The 27695-nt window shown below is 44.0% G+C and overlaps 1 protein-coding gene across 1 annotated transcript in view; it reads left to right on the top strand.

Annotated features, from left to right (window-relative positions):
• The window catches only part of crebbpb (CREB binding protein b), a 75475-nt gene that overhangs the window by 25216 nt on the left and 22564 nt on the right, over nt 1-27695 (top strand). Inside the window, exons 2-11 of the mRNA XM_071412173.1 lie at nt 1058-1632; nt 11241-11405; nt 12732-12981; nt 15646-15759; nt 18309-18569; nt 18934-19024; nt 24692-24829; nt 25135-25252; nt 26395-26581; nt 26858-26920. Coding sequence (XP_071268274.1) covers nt 1058-1632; nt 11241-11405; nt 12732-12981; nt 15646-15759; nt 18309-18569; nt 18934-19024; nt 24692-24829; nt 25135-25252; nt 26395-26581; nt 26858-26920 — 1962 coding nt within the window. The remainder of the gene's footprint in view (nt 1-1057; nt 1633-11240; nt 11406-12731; nt 12982-15645; nt 15760-18308; nt 18570-18933; nt 19025-24691; nt 24830-25134; nt 25253-26394; nt 26582-26857; nt 26921-27695) is intronic.

Raw genomic sequence — 27695 nt, forward strand, 5'->3', positions numbered from 1 at the left:
ACAGCTTCCAAGCAGACTGCAGTTCTTCAGTCCTAGATTAGCATGTGGGCCACACTCCAGCAGCAGAGAGAAGAGGAAGGGGTAGATTAAGCTAGCATATCCAGCAGCTGGGATTGTGTGTCGGTCTGTGTAGGTTGTGTGTGTGTGTCGGTCTGTGTAGGTTGTGTGTGTGTATGTCGGTCCGTGTAGGTTGTGTGTGTGTGTGTCGGTCCGTGTAGGTTGTGTGTGTGTGTCGGTCCGTGTAGGTTGTGTGTGTGTGTCGGTCCGTGTAGGTTGTGTGTGTGTGTCGGTCCGTGTAGGTTGTGTGTGTGTGTCGGTCCGTGTAGGTTGTGTGTGTGTGTCGGTCCGTGTAGGGTGTGTGTGTGTGTGTCGGTCCGTGTAGGGGGGGTGTGTGTGTCGGTCCGTGTAGGGGGGGTGTGTGTGTGTCGGTCCGTGTAGGGTGTGTGTCGGTCCGTGTAGGGTGTGTGTCGGTCCGTGTAGGTTGTGTGTCGGGCTGTGTAGGTTGTGTGTGTGTGTAGGTTGTGTGTGTGTGTGTCGGGCTGTGTAGGTTATGTGTTTGTTGTGTTTGTCAGTACTAAATGGTGACTTTCAGTAAGGGTGTGTTTGTGTATTGTGCAAAGGCAGGACTGTCGTCCGTTCTGTTCCTGGACTATATTTGGACAATTGGTCACTTTTGACAGCCAAGCTAACAGTCACACAGGCTGATAGTAAACTGGCCTAAGCCTTTATCTCACTCTGACTGCCGTTTTGACGATCTGTGAATTGGATACTATTCTGTTCTGTGGGGACTTTCCCTTCATTTTAATGTTGACAGCAACAATTCGATTTTGACACTGCAATCTTATTTTTTTCCCAAAGCAATGCTTCTGCCAGGTTGGAGTATGACAGGTATAGAAGGTGTTTGTAGTGTAGAAATCGTTTTAATTTGTTCATTTGTATGAGTTTTTTTCCTTTGGGGACAGTTTCTTGTCAAACAAGCACAACTGAAATGACTGAAAGTTACTGAGAGAACAGGTGTAGAAACCACACCGTCTAAACTACATTTTTCTCCCATTAGACCTGGTGTCGCTGTTCGACCTGGAGAATGACCTCCCAGATGAGCTGATCCCCAATGGGGACCTGGGTGGCCTGATGGGCATGCCCTCCAACGGTGCCCCTGGCGGGGGGGGAGGAGTGCCTGGAGGAGGTCCCCGGGGCCTGGGCTCCATGGTCCCTGACGCTGCCGCCAAACACAAGCAGCTGTCTGAGCTCCTGAGAGCGGGGGGTGCTGGGTCCGGTGGCATGGGCCCCATGATGGGGAAAGTCCCTATGGGCCAGGGCTCGCCCAACCAAGCCCAGAAAGGAAGCCCCGCCAGCGGACAACAAGGCAACGGCTCCATGGCGGGCTTCAACCAGGCTATGATGAACAGCCATGGACACGGGATGCCGGGCCAGGTGATGAACGGGGCCCTGGGGCCGGCAGGACGAGGCAGGCTGGGGCTGCAGCAGTACCAGGTCCAGGCCATGCAGGGTGCTGGGGGGGGCGTGGGGCCGGGAGGCAGCAGTGTGCTGGCTGAGACTCTGGCTCAGGGAGGAGGGCAGATGGGAGCTCACAACGCCATGAACGCCCAGCAGGCTAGCAACATGAATAAGGTGAGTGTTGGTGCATGTACTGTCTGTTTACTGTCTGGCTTCACTCGGGACCTAGGGTTTTGACTAGTCTGGTCAGGAAAACTCATTGCCATGGCCTATGATTTGTGATTGTAAAACTGGAGTAAATGCATTGGTCATTTATATATACAGTACCAGTCAAGTTTGGACACATTTACTCATTCAAGAGTTTTTCTTTATTACTATTTTCTACATTATAGAATAATAATGAAGACATCAAAACTATGAAATAACACATATGGAATCATCTAGTAACCAAGAAAGTGTTAAACAAATCAAAATATACTTTATATTTGAGATTCTTCAAAGTAGCCACCCTTTGCCTTGATGACAGCTTTTGCACACTCTTGGCATTCTCTTAACCAGCTTCACCTGGAATGCTTTTTCAACAGTCTTGAAGGAGTTTCCACTTATGCTGAGCACTTGTTGGCTGCTTTTCCTTCACTCTGCGGTCCAACTCATCCCAAACCATCTCAATTGGGTTGAGGTCGGGTGATTGTGGAGGCCATGTCATCTGATGCAGCACTCCATCAGTCTCCTTCTAGGTCAAATAGCCCTTACACAGCCTTCAGGTGTGTTGGGTCATTGTCCTGTTGAAAAACAAATGATAGTCCCACTAAGCGCAAACCAGATGGGATGGCGTAAAGCTGCAGAATGCTGTGGTAGCCATGTTGGTTAAGTGTGCCTTGAATTCTAAATAAATCACTGACAGTGTCACCAGCAAAGCACCATCACACCACCACCTCTGTGCTTCATGGTGAGAACTACAGATGCGGAGATAATCCGTTCATCTACTCTGCATCTCACAAAGACACTGCGGTTGGAACCAAAAATCTAAAATTCTCCTTTTCTTATTGGTGTCCTTTAGTAGTGGTTTCTTTGCAGCAACTCGACCATGAAGGCCTGATTCATGCAGTCTCCTCTGAACAGTTGTTGAGATGTCTGTTACTTGAACTCTGTGAAGCATTTATTTGGGCTGCAATTTCTGAGGCTGGTAACTCAAATGAATTTATCCTCTGCTGCAGAGAACTCTGGGTCTTCCTTTCCTGTGGCTGTCCTCATGAGAGACAGTTTCATTGCGCTTGATGGTTTTTGCGACTGCACTTGAAGAAACTTTCAAAGTTCTTAATTGTCTGTCTGAAAGTAATGATAGCCTGTCATTTCTCTTTGCTTATTTGAGCTGTTTTTGCCGTAATAGGGCTGTCTTCTGTATACCACTCCTACCATGTCACAACTGATTGGCTCAAACACTTACTTTTAACAAGGCAAATCTGTTCATTGAAATGCATCCCAAGTGACTACCTCATGAAGTTGATTGAGAGAATGCCAAGAGTGTGCAAAGCTGTCATCAAGGCAAAGGGTGGCTACTTTGAAGAATATCAAATATAAAAATGGTTGGTTACTACATGATTCCATATGTGTTATTTCATAGTTTTGATGTCTTCACTATTATTCTGCAATGTAGGAAACGGTACAAATAAATAAATGTCGTGTCCAAACTTTTGTACTGTATATTTATCTTTAATTTCATTATATTCATCCAGGCTTGACACAGATGGGAAATGATGTCCTTGCTTTACTGTGTCCCATAGTCTTCCCGTGCTCTGGGAGCAATGCTTTCTAAATGGCTTGTTCATGGCATTGTCCGTTTCATGCGTGCCTTGCATCAGTAAATCTGTCTGTCCAGATAGAAAGCTTGTTGTTGGTTTGGTGACAGAATCATTGGTCCTGCTCATATCACTGTTGAGCTATTAGATTCAAAGTCATGTCTCTGTTTGGAACAGGGATTCCCTGCTCTTAGACTGATCTCTTGATACTCACTGTGTGTGTGAGTGAGAATCAGTGTGAGTGTGCATTGTTCTTGTACTGATTGAGCGCTATAATCCCTGTTGGTCAGTACATGTACACATGCATCTGTTGGTCTCTCTCTCTGATGCATCGTTGTCTCCCACCCACCATACGCACATCCATCTGTAAGCTTACCCTGGGATTGTTGGAGGAACAGGACACCCGGCTGGGGTGTTGAATACATCCCTCCAGGACAGCAGAAGTGACCTTTCGTAGCATGTTAGGAGCACAGGCTGACCTCCGAACAGTCTTTTCCAATAACGGGATTTTGCCTATAGCTACTGGAGTCAGAGGTCTCCATAGCGGATCAATGCTAACGTTATCTACTGGATTCCCTTGCTTGGCTAGCTGGTTGGAGCTACTGGAGTCAGCCTGCTGTCTGCTCTGAGGTCTTCTAGTGTATTGGGTGTATATGTGTCCCCCCGCCTGTCTCGCTTGTAGGTAAGGCTAAAGCATGGAGAGTTAGGCCCATATAAATATATTTCATTTGAATTCTATGGTTAGGCCTGTAACTTGATTACAGCTTGGTATTTCATTAATATCCCATAGACTTAGGCCTACTATTTACCTGCTTTGAGTTGTTTTGGAATGTGGATATAAGTGGGTGAAGGGAGATATACTGATGACAAGTCTGAGAAAGCATAGTAGTGTGCAGAGAAAGACGAGCTTTATATGTTGATTTGTGGAAAGTGCGTAGTAGTTGTGTGGTAGTGCTAGTTTCAGGGATGTCTACTGGTCTTATCTGCTACTGTTGTGGCTTGACAGGAAACCAAGGGGAAACCAGCTTGCTAGTTCATACACACTCGACACATGCAGGCCGTCACCACATAAAACAAACCCCCGGGGCTCGCTGACACGCACTTGAGTGTCTAGCATTGCTTTCTTACACAATACTGACAGGGAGTAATATCATGTCTCCAGTTCTCTGCAAATGTTCCATAGTTAGGCCCCAGCAACAGTAGCAGGGTCAACCCTGGGTGTATCTTCACCATCTAACCTACTGCCAGGAGAAAGAGGGATTTGAAGCCGTGGAGGATAGTGTGTACATGCCATGGTACGTTAGTTAGGCTGTGGTTGCTAGATAAAAGAGCTGGCTCTGGCAGTATTGACATTGCACAGCTGCCACAAGACTAACGCATGCTCCTGAAGTGTGGCAGACACCAGCGTGTCAGCCCAGCATTCTTAGTATCTGTATGAATCAGCAGCAGGTTTGGGGTCAATTCCATTCGTTCAGACCGTAGACCAAACAAAAATCTTCATTCCAAATGTTTCTAATTGAAGAGAAAAGTTATTTAAGGGTACTTCCTGAATTGAAATAGAATTCATCCCCACATTGATGAGCAGGCGTGCTTTACATACAGCACCCCCCGCTAGCTAGAGGACACCTACTGTTGCCATTCACAGAGATGTGGTGGTCTGTGAGAATCAGTAGGACGTTTCAGTAGGCACAACAACATGAGACAACTTCTAGTAAAAAGAGGGGGAAGGGAAGTGCTGCTAAGGTACACAATAGTAGATTTTGGAAGGTGCTCTTTGGTTAACCTCTCTGGTACAAGTGGGATGCTAGCGTCCCACCTCGACAACGGCCAGTGAAATTGCAGGGCGCCAAATTCAAAACAGAAATCCCATAATTAAAATTCCTCAAACAAGTATTATCCACCATTTTAAAGATACACTTCTTGTAAATCCAACCACAGTGTCCGATTTCAAAAAAGCTTTACGGCGAAAGCACACTTTGCGATTATGTTAGGTCAGCACCTAGCCACAGAAACCCATACAGCCATTTTCCAGCCAAGGAGTGTGTCACAAAAGTCAGAAATAGCATTAAAATTAATCACTTACCAAAAACCTCCTTTTTGTCCAGTAATCCGAATGCTTAAGGCGCGTGCACTAAGTCCAGACGAAAGGTTTTTAAAAAGTACAATAAAAGTTAGTAGAAACATGCCAAATGATGTTTAAAATCAATCCTCTGGTTGTTTTTGTTATAAATAATCAATAATATTTCAACCGGACAAAAGCTTCGTCAATAGGAAAGGAGAAACAAGAAAGGCGCGTTCCGATTAGGCATGGCTGATGTCTGGAAATTTCCACTGGCCACTGATTGAAAGTGCTGTATCTCCCTCATTTTTCAGAGTAAAAGCCTGAAACAATGCCTAAAGACTGGCCACATGTAGAGGAAGCCACAGAGCTCGTGAACTGGGTCCTAAGTCTTTGTATGGTGGATAGGCTTTCAATTGAAAAACAGCCTTTCAAAATAATAGTACTTCCTGGTTGGATTGTCCTCGGGTTTTCACCTGCCATATCAGTTCTGTTATACTCACATACATTATTTTAACAGTTTTGGAAACTTCAGAGTGTTTTCTATCTAAATCTACTAATTATATGCATATCCTAACTTCTGGGCCTGAGTAGCAGGCCGTTTAATAATTTGGGCACAAAATTCTGAATGCTGCCCCCTACCCTAGTGAAGTTAAAGGGGTACATTGGTCATCAAAAAACAAGGAGGACCAAGGCACTTCATATAATGAATTAAAATGCCTTTATTTGTATGGCATGTTCAATGAAAACAAAGTTTAATAAGTCCGGTGCGTTTCCTCTGCATGGCCTTTGTCAAGGAGTGCAAAGAAATGATAATACAATGTCCTCTTTTGAACAGGTTTTCCAATAAGCTCTGATTTGAAGAGGGAGTGGTTACAGAATTCATTGGACAACAGCTAGTAAGCTATACTATACACATTAAAAAGTGAAATGCTGTACATATGTTATCAAAAAATTCACCTCCTAGCAAGAAGCATCAGAACGCCTAGAAAGGTAGTTCTAACCTTAAATATGACTGGACAACGTGCCAAGAATAGGAGAGCTGTCTATTCCATAGTACACTGGAACACAGCAAAACATAGACAACAGTCTAAACATAGCTGAGGGCAATAGAGCAAAATGTCCACTAGATGACAGAAAATGGACCTCTCACTACCTTACAGGAAAGGTGAGAAATCCCTATCTTCATTTAAACCAGGTTACTTAGTGGCCTGTAGTTTGTAAATCCAAAAACGTTCCCTTTGGTTTAGCTGTTTAAGATGGTCCCCTTTTCTAATTGAGGCTGGAACATGATCAATACCCATAACTTGTAGGGAGGCAGGTTGCCATGGTGTAAGGACTTGTAGTGCCTTGCCATGGGGTAGTCTTCATTGCCTACCCGTATGGCGTACTTGTGTTAAGCTAAGCGGTCTTGAAGGTGTCTTTTTGTCCATCCAATGTAGAACACCTTGCACTGTGGACATTCCAATCTGTAGATGACATGAGTGGTTTTGCAGTTAATGAAATGCTTGACTTGATACTTCATTTTAGATGCTGTGTCAACAAAATACTTTTTCTGTACAATAGTTCTGCAATGGTGGCACTGGTTGCATTTAAAAGAGCCTTTGGGTTTGTGGTCTAGCCATGAGACAACTATTTGAAACAGAGAGACAACCTTATGACAGAAGACCACTTGGTGTACCTTGGTTTTCAGTTTGAAACTATATTCTCAGGTCTCGGTCGTTGTTTCCGTGAGCTACAGTACTGCTACCAATGCCATTCAAAGGAATTCAAGTGGTACACCCCTGGTCTGGTATAGGGCATGTGAACACTCTCTCTCATTCTCTATTTTGTTTTCTTTCTCATTCATTCTCCGTGAGTCCTCTTTCTCTCTCGCTGTCCCTCTAACATTCTCTTCCTCCGTCTAGTTTACCTTCATTCTTTCTCTTTTTCTTTCTCCTAATTTTCTTCTTTCTCTTCCAATTGTGTGTGTGCTGGCCCTCCCCGGCCCCTTGGCTCATAATGGAGCTGTAAATCATGTTAAGGAGAGAGAGGAGGAGGAGCGAGGGATGGAGAGAGGGAAAGGAGGAGGAGCGAGGGATGGAGAGAGGGAAAGCGGCTATTTCAGAGGCTGTCTCCACATCTGTCTGGGGTGTGTTTTGAATGTATTACTTTTTAGTCCATGTTCGCTCTAGTTTGAAGTTGGGAGTTGATTCCCCTGTGTTGTTGTGTGTGTTTTAGGCTTGAGTGGTATACTGTATACTGGAGTATTTTGAAATGCCAACTGTATAATTTTCAGTACCGGTATGATAAAAAGTGTGTGTTGGGGCGTCCTAAAGCCCGGGGGGGGGGCTGTTGTGACTCCACTGCTTATGGAAGATGTGCTAAATAAATTATCCAGCTCAGGTAGGAGTGTGTGTGTCAGAGCTAGGGAGAGCTAGTCTAGAGTTGGCCTGCGTGTAAAAAGGAAGAACAAAGTTAAAGCTTGAACTGTGTTAGCCAGTCAGTAAGCATGTGCGTGCCTGTGCTAGCCCAGGCGCGTGAGACCGTTTGTTTGTGGGAGACTAAAGTGAACGTGAGGCAGAGTGGAAGTCGGGAGCTTCAGAGCTCCACTGTATGTAGAGGGAGGGGCAGACTAGAGCTCAGCTGTTGAGCATGGCTACACTGCTGCTGGTCTCTGGCTCTTTCATCTGTCTGCTGGAGCGCTGACAACAGCGGGAGAGCCTCCTCCTCGCCACTAAGCACAGCGGAGCACAGCGGAGGAGCATGCTGCTAGAGCGGAGCAGGAAGGGCTGTGTACACATGCACACCAGGAGAGGGATGGACTAGAAATGGGGATTAGGTCATTATGCTCGATTGCTAGTCATCCAACATACTAAAGTGACAATCAGCAGTTGAAACGATAACAAATGATCTCCTCGCCCCTGTTTGGGTAAAAAGCTGAGGGATTGGGCTGGGGAAATGTCATCACTCTCCAATTCATAGACAGAGCTATGGATGCAAGGACTGTCTTTGATATCAAAAGTATAGTTTTAACCATGTTTTGAGGCTAAACAGTGTTTGTTTACTTTTAATTTGTTTACAAACATTGGGGTAAAACAAGCTTATGTTTTGGGTTCTGATGGGGTACGACATTGTAAGCTAGTGAGGTATTTCTTGGATACATATCATTAAGTCCAAAAATGGATGTAGCAACTGCTGATTGACACTTGACCTGAGCTGTACACTGACAAAACATTAAGAACACCTGCTCTTTCCATGACAGACTGACCAGGAGAATCCAGGTGAAAGCTATGATCCTTTATTGATGCTACTTGTTAAATCCACTTCAATCGGTATAGATGAAGGGGAGTAGATGGGTTAAAGAAGGATTTTTAAGCCTTGAGACAATTTGAGACATGGATTGTGTATGTGTGCCATTCAGAGGGTGAATCGGGAATACACATGATGTACAGTCCATGTGTAAAGTATTCAGACCCCTTCCCTTTTTCCACATTTTGTTAAGTCACAGCCTTATTCTAAAATGGATTAAATAAATGTTTTTCTTCATCAATCTACACACAATACCCCATAATGACAATATGGGAAAAAGTTTTTTTGAAATGTTAGAAAATGTATTTTTTTAAAAACACCTTTTTATTTACATAAGTATTCAGACCCTTTGCTAATAGACTTGAAATTGAGCTCAGGTGCATCCTGTTTCCATTGATCATCCTTGAGATGTTTCTACAACTTGATTGAAGTCATCCTGTGGTAAATTCAATTGATTGGTGCATGTCAGAGCAAAAACCAAGCCATGCGGTTGAAATAATTGTCCGTAGAGCTCTGAGACAGGATTGTGTCGAGGCACAGATCTGGGGAAGGGTACCAAAAAAATTCAGTGGCCTCCATCATTCTTAAATGGAAGAAGTTTGGATCCACCAAGACTCTTCCTAGAGCTGGCCGCCTGGCCAAACTGAGCAATTGGGGGAGAAGGGCCTTGGTCAGGGAGGTGACCAAGAACCCGATGGTCACTCTGACAGAGCTCCAGAGTTTCTCTGTGGAGATGGGAGAACCTTCCAGAAGGACAATCCGCACTCCACCAATCAGGCCTTTATGGTAGAGTGGCCAGACGGAAGCCACTCCTCAGTAAAAGGCACATGACAGCCTGCTTGGCAAAAGGCACCTAAAGGACTCTCAGACCATTAGGAACAACATTCTCTGGTCTGATGAAACCAAGATTGAACTCTTTGGCCTGAATGCCAAGCGTCACGTCTGGAGGAAACCTGGCACCATCTCTACGGTGAAGCATGTTGGTGGCAGCATCATGCTGTGGGGATGTTTTTCAGCGGCCGGGACTGGGAGACTAGTCAGGATTGAGGAGAAGATTAATGGAACAAAGTACAGAGATCCTTGATGAAAACCTGCTCCAGAGCGCTCAGGACCTCAGACTGGGTCGAAGGTTCACCTTCCAACATGACAACGACCCAAAGCACACAGCCAAGACAAAGCAGGAGTGGCTTCGGGACAGTCTCTTGTCCTTGAATGGCCCGGACTTGAACCCGATCGATCATCTGTGAAAATAGCTGTGTAGCGACGCTCCCCATCCAAACCTGACAGAGCTTGAGAGGATCTGCGGAGAAGAATGGGAGAAACTCCCCAAATACAGGTGTGTCAAGTTTGTAGTGTTTTACCCAAGAAGTTGCAAGGCTGTAATCTCTCCCAAAAGTGCTTCAACAAAGTATGGAGTAAAGGGTCTGAATACTTTTGTAAATGTGATATTTCAATCTAAAACTGTTTTTGCTTTGTCATTTTGGGGTATTGATGCAGATTGATGTGGGGGGAAAAACAAGTCAATCCATTTTAGTATAAGGCTGTAATATAACCACATTTGAATACTTTCCGAATGCACTGTAAAGGCCTTTGAATGGGGTGTGGCAGTAAGTGCCAGGCGTACCGGTTTGTGTTAAGAACTGCAACGCTGCTGGGTTTTTCATGGGCCAGCATCCCTGTGGAATGCTTTCGACACCTTGGGAAAATGGGGGTGCGACTCAATATTAGGAAGGTGTTTCTAAGGTTTGGTATACTCATTGTAGATGTCAAAATTGCATGTTTTAAACCTTATTGGTCATAGTGGAAGATCAAAATTAGTGTTTTTTTATTCATTCTAAAGAGATTGCAGCTGCGCACTTAACTATTATGTCCATGCCTGCAGCAGATCTTGCACCACCCGTTGGCTCTGAAATAGTGTCTTCTATGTGTTCAACTCACATTGAGAAGCTAGTCAAGAAAGTTTAATGATGGTAGATGGATAGATACATGGATGGGATTTGGCAGCCACTCATGGGTAAATGTTTCTTTCATACCTCTGTTTCCTTATTTGCCTGTTTTTGGGTTTGGCAGTTATAACGATGGGGGGGACAAAGACCTGTTGAAATAAGTCACATTGCATCTGACTGCTCTCTCCTATTTTCATCCATTTCAATGAGCTCCTCCACAAGATCCGACATGTATAATCATCTACAAGTAACTTGTAAAACATACATTCATATCTATACCTAGCCTGTGTTGGGTTTAGGTGCTCCCTTGTTTACTATTACATGTTGTGGTTGAGAGATGGCGTGATTTGGGGAGGCCTTGTAACGGGCCACTTCCTCTTATCTGAACCACGGAAAGGCAGATGTCAACCGTCAGACCCGCCATTGCACGTCATTCTCCCCTTCTAGACAATTCCCACAGAATCAGTGCTCAAACACTCAAATACTTTGGTATTGTGTGCAGTACGGAAACCTGTGGCTGTGCTTTACAGTGTTGGGGCCCAATTTCATTTTAACCCAATAGGTTAGTTTCACGGTTTTACAGTCCCAAATCATACATTGTCCTGGTCCTTCTTGACCCGTTTTGAAACTCATGAACAGAGACCCGGTTCACCTCAGGGATTGTCCTAATCCCCTGTCTCTCTGTAGATGGGTATGGCTGGCAGTCCTTTTGGGCAGCAGTACGGCCAGGGCGGGGTCCAGCAGCAGATGGGGGTGAACGCCCAGCAGCAGCTCCGGAACAAGGCAGCCCTTGCCAACAGCCTGCCCCCCTTCCCCAGTGACCTGAAAGGGGCCAGCAGCATGCCAAACCTGGTAAGTTCCTCTAACTTTGTAGAAAAGGAGAAACGCAAACCTGTTTACATGATGACCTAAACGGAGGGTTCTGGGAAAGGTCTGTTTCCATTTGGATCTCAAGCCTCTTCGTCTAGCCCCCTTAAACAGTTGGAATCCGATATCTGTCTGGAGGCCACAAAAATCAGCTCTCAGATCTGATGTGGTCCCCATGCCTTTGGGTTTCAGACTTGTAACCTTGCCCCTATCCTCTTGGTGTTCTCAGATATGAAAGTACTGACTATACAAAAGATACGTTGGAATCTCCACTGTTTATCAGAGGGTTAAATGAAGCCATCATCATATTAATGTGCACACCTACCTAGTCCTTTCAGATGTTTGAACACTGAAGAGATTAGATTAGGTCCTAGTTAGAGGACTGGTCTCTAAAACCCCTATCATTGACCCCTAGATCGTACGTACTATGAGAGGATTGGTTGAAGCAATACGGTGAAAATTACCCCCTGCCTATCAAATCCTTTCAGATTTAGTCTCACGTAGTGACAACTCAAGTGAAGTCTGAGTCCATTAGTCTCTGCATTGACTTTGAATAACGGTGCAGTTCCCAATGCCACGGTATTGGAACAATTATTACGACATATTTCTCTTCCTTCTCCAAAAGCCAGGCCTGGAATGCAGAATGAGAGATTGTTGGAAGGGGGAAACATTTGTGAAAAGGCACTCCACTCAGAATATTGTTGTGCAGAGAGAGAGAATGAGGGAAAGAGAAAAAGAGAGGGGTCTCTTTCAAGGCACTGTGTAAATACTGCATGCAAATCTCTCTCCCAGGAACAGGAAAAGGGCCTAATGAACTCATTACAGAGGAAATAGTTTAGTGTTTCTATTTTGGTTAAAGGTTAATGGAGTCTTATGTGAAATAGTTGGATGTTTACCAGGCCTTTTTGTGGGGGGGGGGCTTTTCTTTCTTTTTGATTCATTCATTGGCTGCCTCCCATTATTCTGTCTGGGAATCGTTCTTTCTCTGTTCACCACTCTTCCCCCGCCGCCCTCCACTCTTTGTCTTTCTCACACAAATGTTTTCCCTCTCTTTCTCCCTAATCAAACCTCACCCCGTTGATCTCGGCATAAATTCGTTTAGTCATTGTAGATCAGCTTTTCTTTTTCAAATTGTGAAAGTAATGTACTTGTATAAGTAGGCTTAATTACAGGGATTGGGAGATTCAATTTCAATATAAACAGTTCAGGGATCCAATTCAAGCGACCCAGTTCCAATTCAAGTAATTGGGTTCAAGCTAAGTTTCAAATAAATCCAGTCTACCTCACTTATTTGCTGCGTTTCCTCCCAAGGCCCAGATGCAGCAGGTATCCTCCATGGTCCCTGGCGGTGGGGTGTCTGCAGCCACGGCGAGCCACACGGCCGACCCAGAGAAGCGCAAGCTCATCCAGCAACAGCTGGTCCTGCTGCTCCACGCCCACAAGTGCCAGCGGCGGGACCAGGCCAACGGGGAGGTGCGGGCCTGCGCCCTGCCACACTGCCGCACCATGAAGAACGTCCTCAACCACATGACACACTGCCAGGCCGGCAAGTCCTGCCAGGGTGAGTGTCTGGGGAAGGGGGGTTGTGGTGTTGGTTGCTGCATAATCGTTGGGGGACTGAATATGATGTGAATGTGAATATGATTGAACACACACTCGTTAATGTCCAACGGGATATCATTTTTACTCCATCTAATGTAAGAGACATGTATATCTTCTCCTCCTCCCGTTTAGAAGGCTATAGTTTGTTGATTGACGTTGAAGTCAACAGTTGGTTACCTTTCTCTGTGCTGCTGTGCCCAAAGCCACTCTCCTCCTTCTCCATGGTTCCATCTGAATTAGTCTTTCTGCTATTTCCGCTATTCCTTGCATCCTATCTGCTCAACTACTTCTCAACCGTATTGGAGGAGAAGGTCCCTGCCCTCTGACCTTCTCTGTGCGTTTTGAGGAGGAAGTGAAGAGAGGATTTGCAGAATTGAGGAAATATTAATTTGGAAAGAACCATTGTCTTCCATTCCCTCCCTCCTGTTTGCCCCTGTGACTGACTGAAAGCCTGCTCCAGCCTATATTAATAGTGAGGACATCAGCAGCTATAAATCCCGGGGCTTGTTTTAAAAGCCTGTCTGGGTGCTTAGGCCTAATGTAAATACTCGAGTGGCTTTAGTCTCCACACTGGGTCTGTCTGTCTGGGTGGCTACGGCGCTTTCCTCCCGCCCCGTGCTGCTCTGAACATTAAAGGGTGTCTCTAGGTCGATGGCCTCTGACCTTTAACCCCATGGTGCCAGTCATATTGGTAATGTGTTTTAATGGCTATGGGGTCAAATGAGGATATATGATGTTTTAGGTCTCATCCGGTTTTAATTGGGTTGTGCTGTTTACATGTTTTTAAAATGGCTTATATTAGTGATTATTTGTTTAAATGGCCTTCTTGTTGTTTGGGTTTGCCGGTTCCAATTTTGTATTTGTTTGACATTTTGTTGTGTAATATGTCACGTACCTACCCTGTGACTTAATAGGGATAGGCGTCCCGCTAGCAATTCAAATAAATAATCCTAATATTAAACATTTATGAACGTACAAGTATCTTATATCATGTAAAAACTTAAATTATTGTTAATCTAACTGCATTGTTCGATTTACAATAGGCTTTACAGCGAAAGCATACCATGCGATTGTTTGAGGACGGTGCACCACAACATATTTTTCAACCAGCACAGGCTTCATGAAATCACAAATAGCGATTAAATAAATCACTTACTTTTGAAAATCTTCCTCTGTTTGCAATCCCAAGGGTCCCAGCTACAACATGAATGGTCGTTTTGTTAGATAAAATCCTTCTTAATATCCCAAAAGGTCTGTTTAGTTGGCGCCATCGATTTCAGTAATCCACTCTTTCAACATGCAGACAAAGGAATCCAAAAAGCTACCGCTAAACTTTGTTCAAACAAGTCAAACTACGTTTCTATTTAATCCTCAGGTATCCTAAAATGTAAATAAACTATAATCTTTCATACAGAAAGAAGTATGTTAAATAGAAAAGTGAAATTGGCAGGCACAACTGATATGGTAGTCGAAAATCCAAAGAAAAACCAACCGGAAACCAACCGGAATTATTTTATTTTTAGGTCCCAGGCTCTTATAATGGAAAGCTTTGGGTCCTATGCAATTCCTCTGTCGCGTGCGAACATAACGGATTTTCCACTGAGACTCTTTGTACAAAAACTCCAGATTCTTACTCATTTTGTAAGAAACAAGCCTGAAACCTTGAACAAATAATGTTGACATCTAGTGGAAGCCATATGAATTGCAATCTGGGAGCTAGAATTGCATAGGACCCAAAGCTTTCCATTATAAGAGCCTGGGACCTAAAAATAAAATAATTCCGGTTGGTTTTTCTTTGGATTTTCGACTACCATATCAGTTGTGTTATAGTCTCATACATTATTTTAACATTTCTACAAACTTCAAAGTGTTTTCTATCCAATGCTACCAATTATATGCATATCCTGGCTTCTGGGCCTGAGTAACAGGCAGTTTACTTTGGGCACGGCAGTCAGGCGGAAATTCAGGAAAATAGACCCTAGCCCTAAGATTATTAATGATAACTCAAATACTTGAGGATTTTCTTTAAGTAATATAAAGAGACTTATTTGATGTTAGCAGGAGTAGAATCACTTATTTTATACTCTTGAAGGGATGAATCTTCCACTTAAGTTAATGAATTGATATCAGTAGGATTTTCACCACCGTGTGTCTCTAAAGCCCCTAATCATGCTGTTATTGGAGTCTTCCTCCTGAGCAATCACACCATTTACTTCCATACCCTGGGTCTAAATCAAATCTATTACAGCAATTATCTGACTGTGTGAACACAATGGTACCTTTCTGTTAGTCCACAGGGCCCATTAGGCAACAGTCACATTATGCTTGGAATAGTTACTAACTTTCGATATATGTTGTTTTTTCTTTGACTCTGTGATTTACACCATATACTAGCTTCTATGGTGTCTTGGACAGGAAGTGGTCATCTTGTCATAGCTATTGTATGTGTTTTTCAATGACTCGTTGCCTTCTCTCTCCCTCTTCTGTCATCCCTCATATTTCTTGTTCTTTTTCTGTCTTTCATTCAATCTCCCCTCTTTCCTTTCTCTCATATTCTTCATTTTCTCCCTCCTCCCCCCTCTCTCTCTCTTCCTCTCCCTCTCTTATCCCTCTATCCCCTCAGTGGCTCACTGTGCGTCGTCCAGACAAATCATTTCTCACTGGAAGAACTGCACTCGGCATGACTGTCCCGTCTGCCTGCCGCTGAAGAACGCCAGCGACAAAAGGAACCAGCAGCGTGAGTACCTGTTTTCCCCTAGGACCCTTTAGTCCATCACACACGTGTGTGTGTAACGTTGGGTATTGTGTAATATCCTCCCATACAGGTGTTTTGGCATTAGCATAGCCATTCAAGTAGATACAGTGCATTCAGAAGGTATACAGAACCCTTTTCCCACATTTTGTTGAGTTACAGCCATATCCTAAAATTGATTCAATTGTTTTGTTTCCTCCTCAATCTACACTCAATACCCCATCATTTTTGCAAATTTATTTTTTTAAACAAAATGGAAATATAGCATTTACATAAGTATTCAGACCCTTTATTCAGTACTTTGTTGAAATACCTTTGGCAGCGATTACAGCCTTGTCTTCTTGGGTATGACGCTACAAGCTTGTATTTGGGATGTTTCTCCCATTCTTCTCTGCAGATCCTCTCAAGTGCTGTCACCTTGGATGGGGAGTGTCGCTGCACAGCTATTTACATGTCTCTCCAGAGATATTTGATCGGATTCAAGTCCGGACTCTGGCTGGGCCACTCAAAGACATTCAGAGAATTGTCATGAAGCCACTCCTGCGTTGTCTTGGCTGTGTGCTGAGGGTCGTTGTCCTGTTGGAAGGGGAACCTTCACCCAGTTTGAGGTCCTGAGCTCTCTGGAGCAGGTTTTCATCAAGGATCTCTCTGTACTTTGCTCTGTTCATCTTTCCCTCCATCCTAACAAGTCTCCCAGTCCCTGCTGCTGAAAAACATTCTGACAGCATGATGCGAAGGTTTCCTCTAGACATGACGCTTGGCATTCAGGCCAAAGAGTTCAATCTTGGTTTCATCAGACCAGAGAATCTTGTTTCTCATGGTCTGAGAGTCCTTTAGGTGCCTTTTGGCACACTCCAAGTGGGCTGTTCTGTGCCTTTTACTGAAGAGTGGCTTCTGTCTGGCCAATCGACCATAAAGGCCTGATTGGTGGAGTGCTGCAGAGATTGTTGTCCTTCTGGAAGGTTCTCCCATCTCCTCAGAGGAACTCTGGAGCTCTGTCAGAGAGACCATCGGGTTATTGGTCACCTCCCTGAACAAGGCCCTACTTCCCCGATTACTCAGTTTGGCTGGGCAGCCAGCTCTAGGAATAGTCTTGGTGGTTCCAAACTTCTTCCATTTAAGCATGATGGAGTCCCCTGTGTTTTTGGGGACCTTCAATGCTGCAGAATGTTTTTGGTAACCTTCCCCAGATCTGTGTCTCGACACAATCTTGTCTGAGCTCTACGAACAATTCTTTCGACCACATGTCTTGGTTTTTGCTCTGACATGCACTGTCAACTGTGGGACTTTATATAGACAGGTGTGTGCCTTTCCAAATCTTGTCCAATCAATTGAATTTACCAAAGGTGGACTCCAATCAAGTTGTATTAACATCTCAAGGATGCGGGTATTGTGTGTAGATTGAGTTAATGCTGTAAAGTAACAAAATGTGAAAAAATCCAGGGGTCTGAATACCTTCCCGAACGCACTGTAGATAAACCGGTTGTTGTTGCCCCTCAACATTCATACAGAAATCGGTCTCCTTAGTCATTATTACATCTGCCACCTTACATTTCATTTTATTTTATATACATATTGTAGGCACAGATACAAAAACTTTGACACATTGAAATTACAACAGATGCATTGCACACTAACACACTTGAGCTATAAATTATTTGCGATGTAAATCATATTTAATTTGTCACATGCGCCGAATACAGTGAAATGCTTACATTGTTGGTTAAGGGCTTGTATGTAAGTTAGAAAGGGAAAAAAAGACAATGTAACTGAATTGTCAACAGAGAAGCATGCTGAGCTGAGAGTGAGTGAGCGAGTGAAGTTTTTAGTGGCGCCACCTGCAGGCCTTATCCCTAGCTGTGCTCTGTGCTCGCTCTGTGCTTGCTCGCTCTGTGCTGGCTCGCTGGCTATAAAGGATTCCTGTAGAATGCTGGGCCTGTAATCTGACACCCTGGGGGAGGGGCTCTGGAGTTTCTATCGGTGGGGGAGGGGCTCAGGGGGAGAACTCTCTCGGATTGGCCAGAAAACCAGTGACATATTTAAATCCCCCACAGAGGCATCCTGCATATTCTCTCTGCCGGTCACAGATCAACATACAGTGAGACATAGAGCAGTAGTAGGACCTTTGGGTGGAAGCGGATAAATATTATTTTAGATCATAAAAATGTAGGCTTTACAATTTTGTTTTGTTTAACAACTATTGAGTTTTTATGACTTCTATGAGAGAAATAATTTACTTAATCTTTGCCAGTAAGTAGATTGCTTTTCATCAAACGTAACATACGGCAGACCTTTTCTGGAAGGGCGTACTAATGATTTATTAACATAGGCCCAAGCCAAGTCCTAACTGTAGTTCTGTTTGTTGTCAATCAGAACTGGGGAAGAAAGGTGAGTTATGTGCAGTTGGGATTCATCACTAGTGTTCATAATTACTCACACCCCCCCCCTCTTCAATTTGATACAAAAGTACGTGTATTGCCAAAGCAACAAGGTTTCTCTTTGAAATGTTTCAAAAATGTCTACGCTCTCTCCAGCCATGCTGGGTTCGCCCGGCGCCAGCCTGCAGAGTGCCATCAATGCCACGGTGGGCACGGGCCCTCCCGGCAGCTCCCCGGGTTCCTCCATGAACAGTGGCGGTGCCAGCAGCGGGCACATCGACCCCAGTTCCATGCAGCGGGCCTACGCTGCCCTGGGCCTGCCCTACGGTAACCAGTCCCCTGCTCAGGGACAGGGAGGACCTGGAGGACAGAACACAGCCCAGGGAGGGCAGCAGCTACGCTCCATCAATGCACTAGGTAAGAATGTTGCTTGGTCTCATTGGAGTTTTAGGCTAGGTTACTGTAAAGCACTTGAGGACAATAGGATAAGAGCATCTGCTGAATGACTAAATTGTAAATGTAAAAATGGGTTGATAGATGCATACGATTGATTCAACTTTTAATTTTGGGTTTGCAAATATGCACAACTTGAAATCCCAGAGGATGAAATCACAGACACATGAAATAGTTATTTAAAACCAATGATTGGTTGACTCGTTAATTAATTTTGGTATAGTTCTCTGTATAAGGGTCCCGTGTGATGAGTCGAAGGGGTATCGTGAGGGTATTGGTCACTGTTTTGGTGGTAATGCTGCCTCTGGTTGGCTGTGTTCTCTCCCAGGCACTAACATGAACATGGCCGGAGGAGGGGTGGGCGTGCCCTCAGAGACCGGCATGCTCTCGGACTCATCGCTCCCCTCGTCGCTCAACAAGTGAGTCCGCTCACCCATTTGGATTGTCTCTCTGAATTCTGTGCCCTAGATCACTCCAACTGGGTGGTACAAAGCTGGGCCCACTACAGTGTACAGCAGCAATCACCATTTTTACAATGAGCGCAAAGTATTGGGACAGTGACATTTTTTTGTTTTGTCCCTGTACTCTAGCACTTTGGAATTGAAATGATCAAATGAGGTTAAAGTGCGGACTGTCAGCTTTAATTTGAGGGTATTTTCATCCATATCGGGTGAACCGTTTAGAAATTACAGCACTTATTGTACATGTTATTGTACATGTTCCCCTATTGTACATGTTCCCCTTTAGGGGAACAGAAATATTATACCAATTCACTTATGTGTAGTCAAAAGTGTATTATTTGGTCCCATATTCCTAGCATGCAATGATTGCATTAAGCTTGTGACAACAAATTTGGTGGATGCATTTGCTGTTTGTTTTGTTTGTGTTCCAGATGAGTTTGTGCCAAATAGAAATTAATGGTAAGTAATGTATTGTCATTGGAGTCACTTTGATTGTAAATAAGAATAGAATATGTTTCTAGAGACTTATACATTAATGTGGATGCTAATATGATTACGGATAGTCCTGAATGAATCGTGAATAATGATTGAGAAAGTTAGTTGCACAAATATCATGCCTTGACATGCCAACTTCTCACCATTACAATAACAGGGGAGGTTAGCATTTTATATCATACCTCCAAGACATGCTAACCTCTCACCATTACAATAACAGGGGAGGTTAGCATTTTATATCATACGTCCAAGACATGCTAACCTCTCACCATTACAATAACAGGGGTGGTTAGCATTTTTGTGGGGGTATGATATTTGTGCATCTAACTTTCTCACTAATCATTATTTACAGTTCATTCAGGACTATCTGTTATCATGGTAGAATCCACATTAATGTAGATGTGTTTAGAAGCATATTCTATTCTTATTTACAAGTGACTCCAAAATGACACTACATTATTTACCATTCATTTTATTCAGACCCCTTCACTTTTTCTACATTTTGTTACATTACAACCTTATTCTAAAATGTATTAATTAAAAACATTTACTCATCAATCTACACACAATATGCCATAATGACAAAGTGAAAACCATTTTATATAAAACAATTTTTTTTAGAATGCAGACCTTTTTGCTATGAGACTCGAAATTGAGATCAGGTGCATGCATCCTGTTTCCATTGATCATTGTTGAAATGTTTCTACAACTTGATTCAAGTTTATTTGGAAAGTCGCACACCTGTCTATATAAGGTCCCACAGTTGACAGTGCATGTCAGGAAAAGACAAGCCATGAGGTTGAAGGAGTTGTTCGTGTAGCTCCTAGACAGGATTGTGTTGAGGCACCGATCTGGGGAAGGGTACCAAAACATTCTGTGTGATTCACGATATCTATGCATTTCAAACAGTCTGCAATAATCTAATGAATTCAGGTATTGTGAAGTTATACCTATACTAAATATAAGCCTTCCACAACCATAAGACACACTAATAAGTTAATTATTTGATCAAAATAGTTGAACCTACTTTTTTTTTGGGGGGGGAGCGCAATCACTGATCTGGCTTTCAAGTCTGAAAATGCCCTTTTTTTGTTACAAATTGAACAAGAACCATGCATAATGCACAATCACTAATAATGACTAACCTCTTGTAGCAGGCATTCTAGAACATTAACACAGGTCTCATCAGCGATCTCTCACGCACAAGCCCACGTGTTAGTGAGTAGCCAGCTAATATTTATTTTTCAAGTTGAGCCAACGTGTATCTATTTGCTAGCTAACAATTAGAACAGTTGAATTGTTATGAACACACCCTTCTGTCTGTCTCCAACTGTTTAAACAGCATGTTAGCCTGTCCACTTTGTTCAGATGTTGAAATCAAGTGGCCTACCTTATTTCTCAGAATGAGAGCAATTTGCTAATTCCTTGTGTTTTATGCTTATTGCAAGTTTATGAAACAGACTAGACAGCTAGTATAATAGACTGACTAAAGTGTTGCTAACGGTACCTCAATGCCGCGCGCGTCAAACTGAGCATTCATTTTCCTGAATCGGTGTTCATTGATACTCTTTAGTAGTGTTTGCTCTGCACGCAATTTGAGTAGATGAGACATAAAAAGGATATTGTTAGAAATGTAACTTCTCTATTATTCTCTGGTGTGAACACGAGAACAAGCGGACATAAATGCTCATAAAAACAAAAAAGAACAAAACCTTCATCCTTGCGATACAGGCATTTGGAATATCGCGCAAAAACATACATTCGAATTAATCAAATTAATTTGATATACCGCCCAGCCATAAGGGCCTTGGTCAGGGCGGTGAACCCAAGCTCCAGAGTTCCTCTGTGGAGATGGGAGAGCCTTCCAGAATAACAACCATCTCTGCAGCATTCCACCAATCAGGTCTTTATAGTTGTGGCCAGACGGAAGCTAATCTTCAGGTAAAAGGCACATGCCAGCCGTCCTCAGTAAAAGGCACCTAAAGGAGACTCAGACCATGAGAAACAAGATTCTCTGGTCTGATGAAACCAAGATTGAACTCTTTGGCCTGAATGCCAAGTGTCACGTCTTGAGGAAACCAGGCACCGCTCATCACTTGGACAATACCATCCCTACAATGAAGTTTGGTGGTGGTGGTGGCAGCATCATGCTGTGGGCATGTTTTTCCAGCGGTAGGGACTAGGAGACTGGTCAGAATGGAGGGAAAGATGAACAGTGCAAAGTACAGAGATCCTTGATGAAAACCTGCTCCAGAGCGCTCAGGACCTCAGACTGGGGCGACGATTCGCCTTCCAACAGGACAACGACCCTAAGCACACAGCCAAGACGATGCAGAAGTGGCTTCAGGACAAGTCTCAATGTTCTTGAGTGGCCCAGCCACAAAAAGTGAAGGTCTGAATACTTTGATGAACAGCGATATGGATGAAAATTCCCTCAAATTAAAGCTGAGAGCGTGCACTCTAACCTCAGTCATTGTATAATTTCAAATCAAATGTGCCAGAGTACAGAGGCGAAACAATGTGTCACTGTCCCAATACTTTTGGATCTCACTGTATATTCTATTTAAATAGTAGCTTTCATGATGAAGAAAAAAAATCTGCATTAAAAACAGCTGTTTTCGGCTTAGTTCCAGTGAAACACGTCAATTCTGATCTTCATTTTAAAAGTTTGAAAGTTTTGATCTGGCTCTTTTTACCCTTAGTGGTTCTACTCTACCATTTGAAATCGTGATGTAGAGGTGCCTTTTACGTCATCTCAAAGGAAAGAGTTTGGAATGAAATCCACTCCCTTGTAGATGTGCTGGGTGGTACCACCTCGAGGCTTACTATAAAAGCAGGTGACAGCGCGCTTTATTTGGCAATGGTGTTGGTAAGTGGAGCCAATCAATATATTTTGTTTGACTCTTCCTTGACTAGACCACTTTTCAAAAGGCAGTAAGGCACATTTCCGCATATGACCAAATGAAACGTTTTTGCTTACTGTTTCATACACATCTACATGATTAACCAAGAAAAAATGTGTGCTATGAGGATTATACGTTTATATTCATAGCTACATCCATCGTAACTAGAAATAGATGACAATGGTCATGTCAACTCATAGTTTTTTCGCTGATTGGTGGCACAGTGCGCTAAAACAGTTGGCTCATATTTCAATGGTTGTGAGTTCTAATCCTACATGTGGCAGATATATTTATAAATTCTTTATTTACAATATTCATCCCGTGCCCACACACTTCTAGTTCTGAAAAGTGATAGCCTACCTGTGAGACTGGTTGGCCTGGTAGTAGTTGTAGGTTTTTATTCACTACCCAAGACCAACCTGGGAGATAATTTGGTCATTGGAAAAATAGTTACTGCAGTGCTGATTTGAATTGAGCCCCATATCTTAATTTTCAAGGTGATGATTGCACTTTTCCCAACACAATACTGCACAATACTCAAATATTGTTTTACGCCCTGTGGGAAATTGGAACTTACTCCGCACGCGCCGATAGATGTCAGGAACTCACCACCTTACCACTGAGTTAACAGTGCAGATAGATGTCAGGAACTCACCACCTTACCACTGAGTTAACGGTGCAGATAGATGTCAGGAACTCACCACCTTACCACTGAGTTAACGGTGCAGATAGATGTCAGGAACTCACCACCTTACCACTGAGGTAACAGTGCAGATAGATGTCAGGAACTCACCACCTTACCACTGAGTTAACAGTGCAGATAGATGTCAGGAACTCACCACCTTACCACTGAGGTAACGGTGCAGATAGATGTCAGGAACTCACCACCTTACCACTGAGGTAACGGTGCAGATAGATGTCAGGAACTCACCACCTTACCACTGAGGTAACGGTGCAGATAGATGTCAGGAACTCACCACCTTACCACTGAGGTAACGGTGCAGATAGATGTCAGGAACTCACCACCTTACCACTGAGGTAACGGTGCAGATAGATGTCAGGAACTCACCACCTTACCACTGAGGTAACGGTGCAGATAGATGTCAGGAACTCACCACCTTACCACTGAGTTAACGGTGCAGATAGATGTCAGGAACTCACCACCTTACCACTGAGGTAACGGTGCAGATAGATGTCAGGAACTCACCACCTTGCCACTGAGTTAACGGTGCAGGTAGATGTCAGGAACTCACCACCTTACCACTGAGGTAACGGTGCAGATAGATGTCAGGAACTCACCACCTTACCACTGAGTTAACGGTGCAGATAGATGTCAGGAACTCACCACCTTACCACTGAGGTAACGGTGCAGATAGATGTCAGGAACTCACCACCTTGCCACTGAGTTAACGGTGCAGATAGATGTCAGGAACTCACCACCTTACCACTGAGTTAACGGTGCCGATAGATGTCAGGAACTCACCACCTTACCACTGAGTTAACGGTGCAGATAGATGTCAGGAACTCACCACCTTACCACTGAGGTAACAGTGCAGATAGATGTCAGGAACTCACCACCTTACCACTGAGGTAACGGTGCAGATGTCACCACCTTACCACTGAGGTACCGGTGCAGATGTCACCACCTTACCACTGAGGTACCGGTGCAGATGTCACCACCTTACCACTGAGGTACCGGTGCAGATGTCACCACCTTAACACTGAGGTAACGGTGCAGATTTCACCACCTTACCACTGAGGTACCGGTGCAGATGTCACCACCTTACCACTGAGGTAACGGTGCAGATGTCACCACCTTACCACTGGGGTAACGGTGCAGATGTCACCACCTTACCACTGGGGTAACGGTGCAGAGCCATATTTGCTCGCAATGCACACAATGTTATCAGAGCGTGCCAGTGGATTTCTGGTAAGTATACTTCAGTGAGAAAGTGTTGGGATCAGGTACAACTATGTTTACCCAGCCCCAAAATGAATATTTATGAGCAATTCCCCACCACTTTTCACCTGAATGCGTTGTTTGAATATATGAAAGGGTTGGGCAAAGGCTGAAATTGGGGTTAAATCCCTGTAACTACAATGCCACTCTTTCTACTCAGTTACTTGACACATCATTACACAAGTTATTCTCTCATAGTTACCTTGGTGTTACTGTTATGATTACGTGTTTTCTAAGTGGTCTTGCTCCCCTCTCTCCGTCCTCCAGTCAGTTGATGCCAGACGGGTTGGGCATGGGGGGCATGGGCAACCTGCCGGGCGCCAACCCTCTCTCTGCCTCGGGGGTGAGGAAGACGTGGCACGAGCACGTCACTCAGGACCTACGCACCCACCTGGTGCACAAACTGTAAGTACCACCAAGATGCTTGCATTCTCTTCCTTCAATGTTTTTTCTCAATGACCATGAATCTATCGGGGTTTAATAGGTGGACAACCCACATGGTTTTGCCACCATAGGGCTAAGGGTATAGGAGTTGATTTGGGACTGGCCCACTGTGTTCAGTTACCTCGCCCGTTCAGATCAATGTTCTGAAAGGAAAAGCAATTTTCTGATTGAGGTTGCCGCTACTCCAACTCACTCTTTAATTCTCCCTTTATGCTGTCACTCTTTCCCTCTACCATCCCTTCCTTCTTCTCCCTGTCCTCCTCCAGAGTACAAGCCATATTCCCCACCCCAGACCCCGCAGCACTGAAGGATCGGCGGATGGAGAACCTGGTGGCGTACGCTAGGAAGGTGGAAGGGGACATGTACCAGTCTGCCAACAGCAGGGTAATGAACTTCAGTGGAGGCTGCTGAGGGGAGGACGGCTCATAATGGCTGGAACCGAGCGAATGGAATGGCATCAAACACATTGAAGCTGTGTGTTTGATGTATTTGATACCATTCCGCTCCAGCCATTACCAAGAGCCCGTCCTCCCCCAATTAAGGTGCCACCAACCTCCTGTGATGAACTCGCTACTGCTTGAAACGCCAACATAGACTGCATCCCAATCTCCACCCTTCTCCTTTAGTGTGCACTTTTAAGTAGCTGATATAACATTCAATAAAGTAAACAAAATATATACTGAACAAAAATATAAACGCAACATGCAACAATTTCAGCTATTTTACTGAGTTACAGTTCAAATCAAGAAATCAGTCAATTTAAATAAATAAATTATGCCCTCATCTATGGATTTCAAGTGACTGGGCATGGGATCAGACATGGGTGGGCCTGACATAGGCCCACCCATTATCCCACCTATTGGGGAACTAGGCCCAACCAATCAGATTGAGTTTTTTCCCCAAAAAAGGGCTTTATTACAGACAGAAATACTCATCAGTTTCATCAGCTGTCCGGGTGGCTGGTCTCAGACGATCCCGCAGGTGACGAAGCTGGATGTGGAGGTCCTGGGCTGGCGTGGTTACACGTGGTCTCTGGTTGTGAGGGAGGTTGGACGTACTGTCAAATTCTCTAAAACGACGGAGGTGGCTTATGGTAGAGATTTATTTTCACTTCTCTGGCAACAGCTCTGGTGGACATTCTTGCAGTCAGCATGCCAATTGTACCCTCCCTCAAAACCTGAGACATCTGTGGCATAGTGTTGTGTGACAAAACTGCACATTTTAGTGACCTTTTATTGTCCCCAGCACAAGGTGCACCTGTGTAATGATCATGCTGTTTAATCAGCTTCTTGATATGGCACACATGTCACGTGGATGGCTTATCTTGGCAATGGAGCAATGCTCACCAACATGGATGTAAACCCATTTGTTTGCAAAATTTTGCAAAATAAGCTTTTTGTGCGTATGGAACATTTCGGGGATCTTTTATTTCAGCTCATGAAACATGGGACCAACACTTTACATGTTGCGTTTATATTTTTGTTCAGTGTGCGTTATTTCTAATCTCGTGTTGTCAATTTCTGCAGGACGAGTATTACCACTTCCTGGCGGAGAAGATCTATAAGATCCAGAAGGAGTTGGAGGAGAAGAGGCGCTCGCGGCTCCAGAAGCAGCCTGGCCCCATGGCAGTGGGGGGCCCAGGGGCCCAGCAGCAGCCTGGCATGCCCCCTCAGCCGAACTCCATGGGTCCTGGCCAGTCCCCACGGCCAGCCAGTGAGTACCCTCCTCCCTGGACCTCTGGAGACCCCTCTATTGAAGGAGGGAGCAACATAATCACTTATGTTTATTATCATCCTATTACCATGTGTGGGGCCAACCATTCTTTTTATCAGTCATGCATTGACTGTGGAAATTTGACTTAAGTGAAAGTTAGCATTTGGGCCTATAATAGGAGGATATGTTTGGTTAAAGTAGGTGTAGCTGTAGTTAGCTAATTTGGAAGCTTTGGTGTATGACATGTTGACCACCTCTCATCCTCCTCTCTTTCAGATGGATCCGTGCCTATGCCCAACGTGCCAAATCAGATCATGCCCCGCATGCAGGTGTCTCAAGGTACCAGTCCTTCTCCTACACTTCAACACTTGTTTCTCATCCTCCTTTCATCCAGACAGTCAACTGCTCAGTGACTGTCAACCCCCCTGGTGGCCAGTTGATTATATACTATAATCACTAACATAGTAAAGGGTAAATACTCCCAAAACGCAAATAGTGTAAATGTTTTTTTCAGAAACTGTTTCTCCGTAAATGTTTATTTACATAATTAGCACCAGTGTTTCCCCTGTATTCATTAAAAAAGCTAAAAGAATGAAACCAATAAAATAAACAATGAATTTTGGAGTACTTTTGGAGTGGCTGAATTACTGACCGGGCATGCGGGGCATATGCCCAGGGGCCCCGGTTTTTGCATAAGAACACAGAATTAGCCATGGCCAAATGAATAGAACTGTAAGAAATTAGCTTTCACACTGCAACATTTTCTGTCAGCTCCATGACAAAATGTGTAGATTTGCATTACAATTGTAAATTTTTCTCTTGGCTCCATGGGGGGAAAAGTAGCCACTTTTTGATCCAGAAAAAACCTTGCTTATTGCTAATAAAACACCTGCCTGATAATATGGAATGGTGCCATGTATATGATTTTAACAATATGCTATTGGGCTCATCATGGTGTCTGCACAATTTTGGAGTAGAATGTATTTTTAAAGTCACTGTACATGACATCAGTCATTCTACAAAAAATATCCTGGGGTGGCACCCCCCGCCCCTTTGACTTTTTCCACCGTGGCAAAACAAATTATAGTGGAAACACTAACAGGAAATTAACAAG

This window comes from Salvelinus alpinus, chromosome 1 (assembly GCF_045679555.1).
Source record: "Salvelinus alpinus chromosome 1, SLU_Salpinus.1, whole genome shotgun sequence".
NCBI lineage: Eukaryota > Metazoa > Chordata > Actinopteri > Salmoniformes > Salmonidae > Salvelinus > Salvelinus alpinus.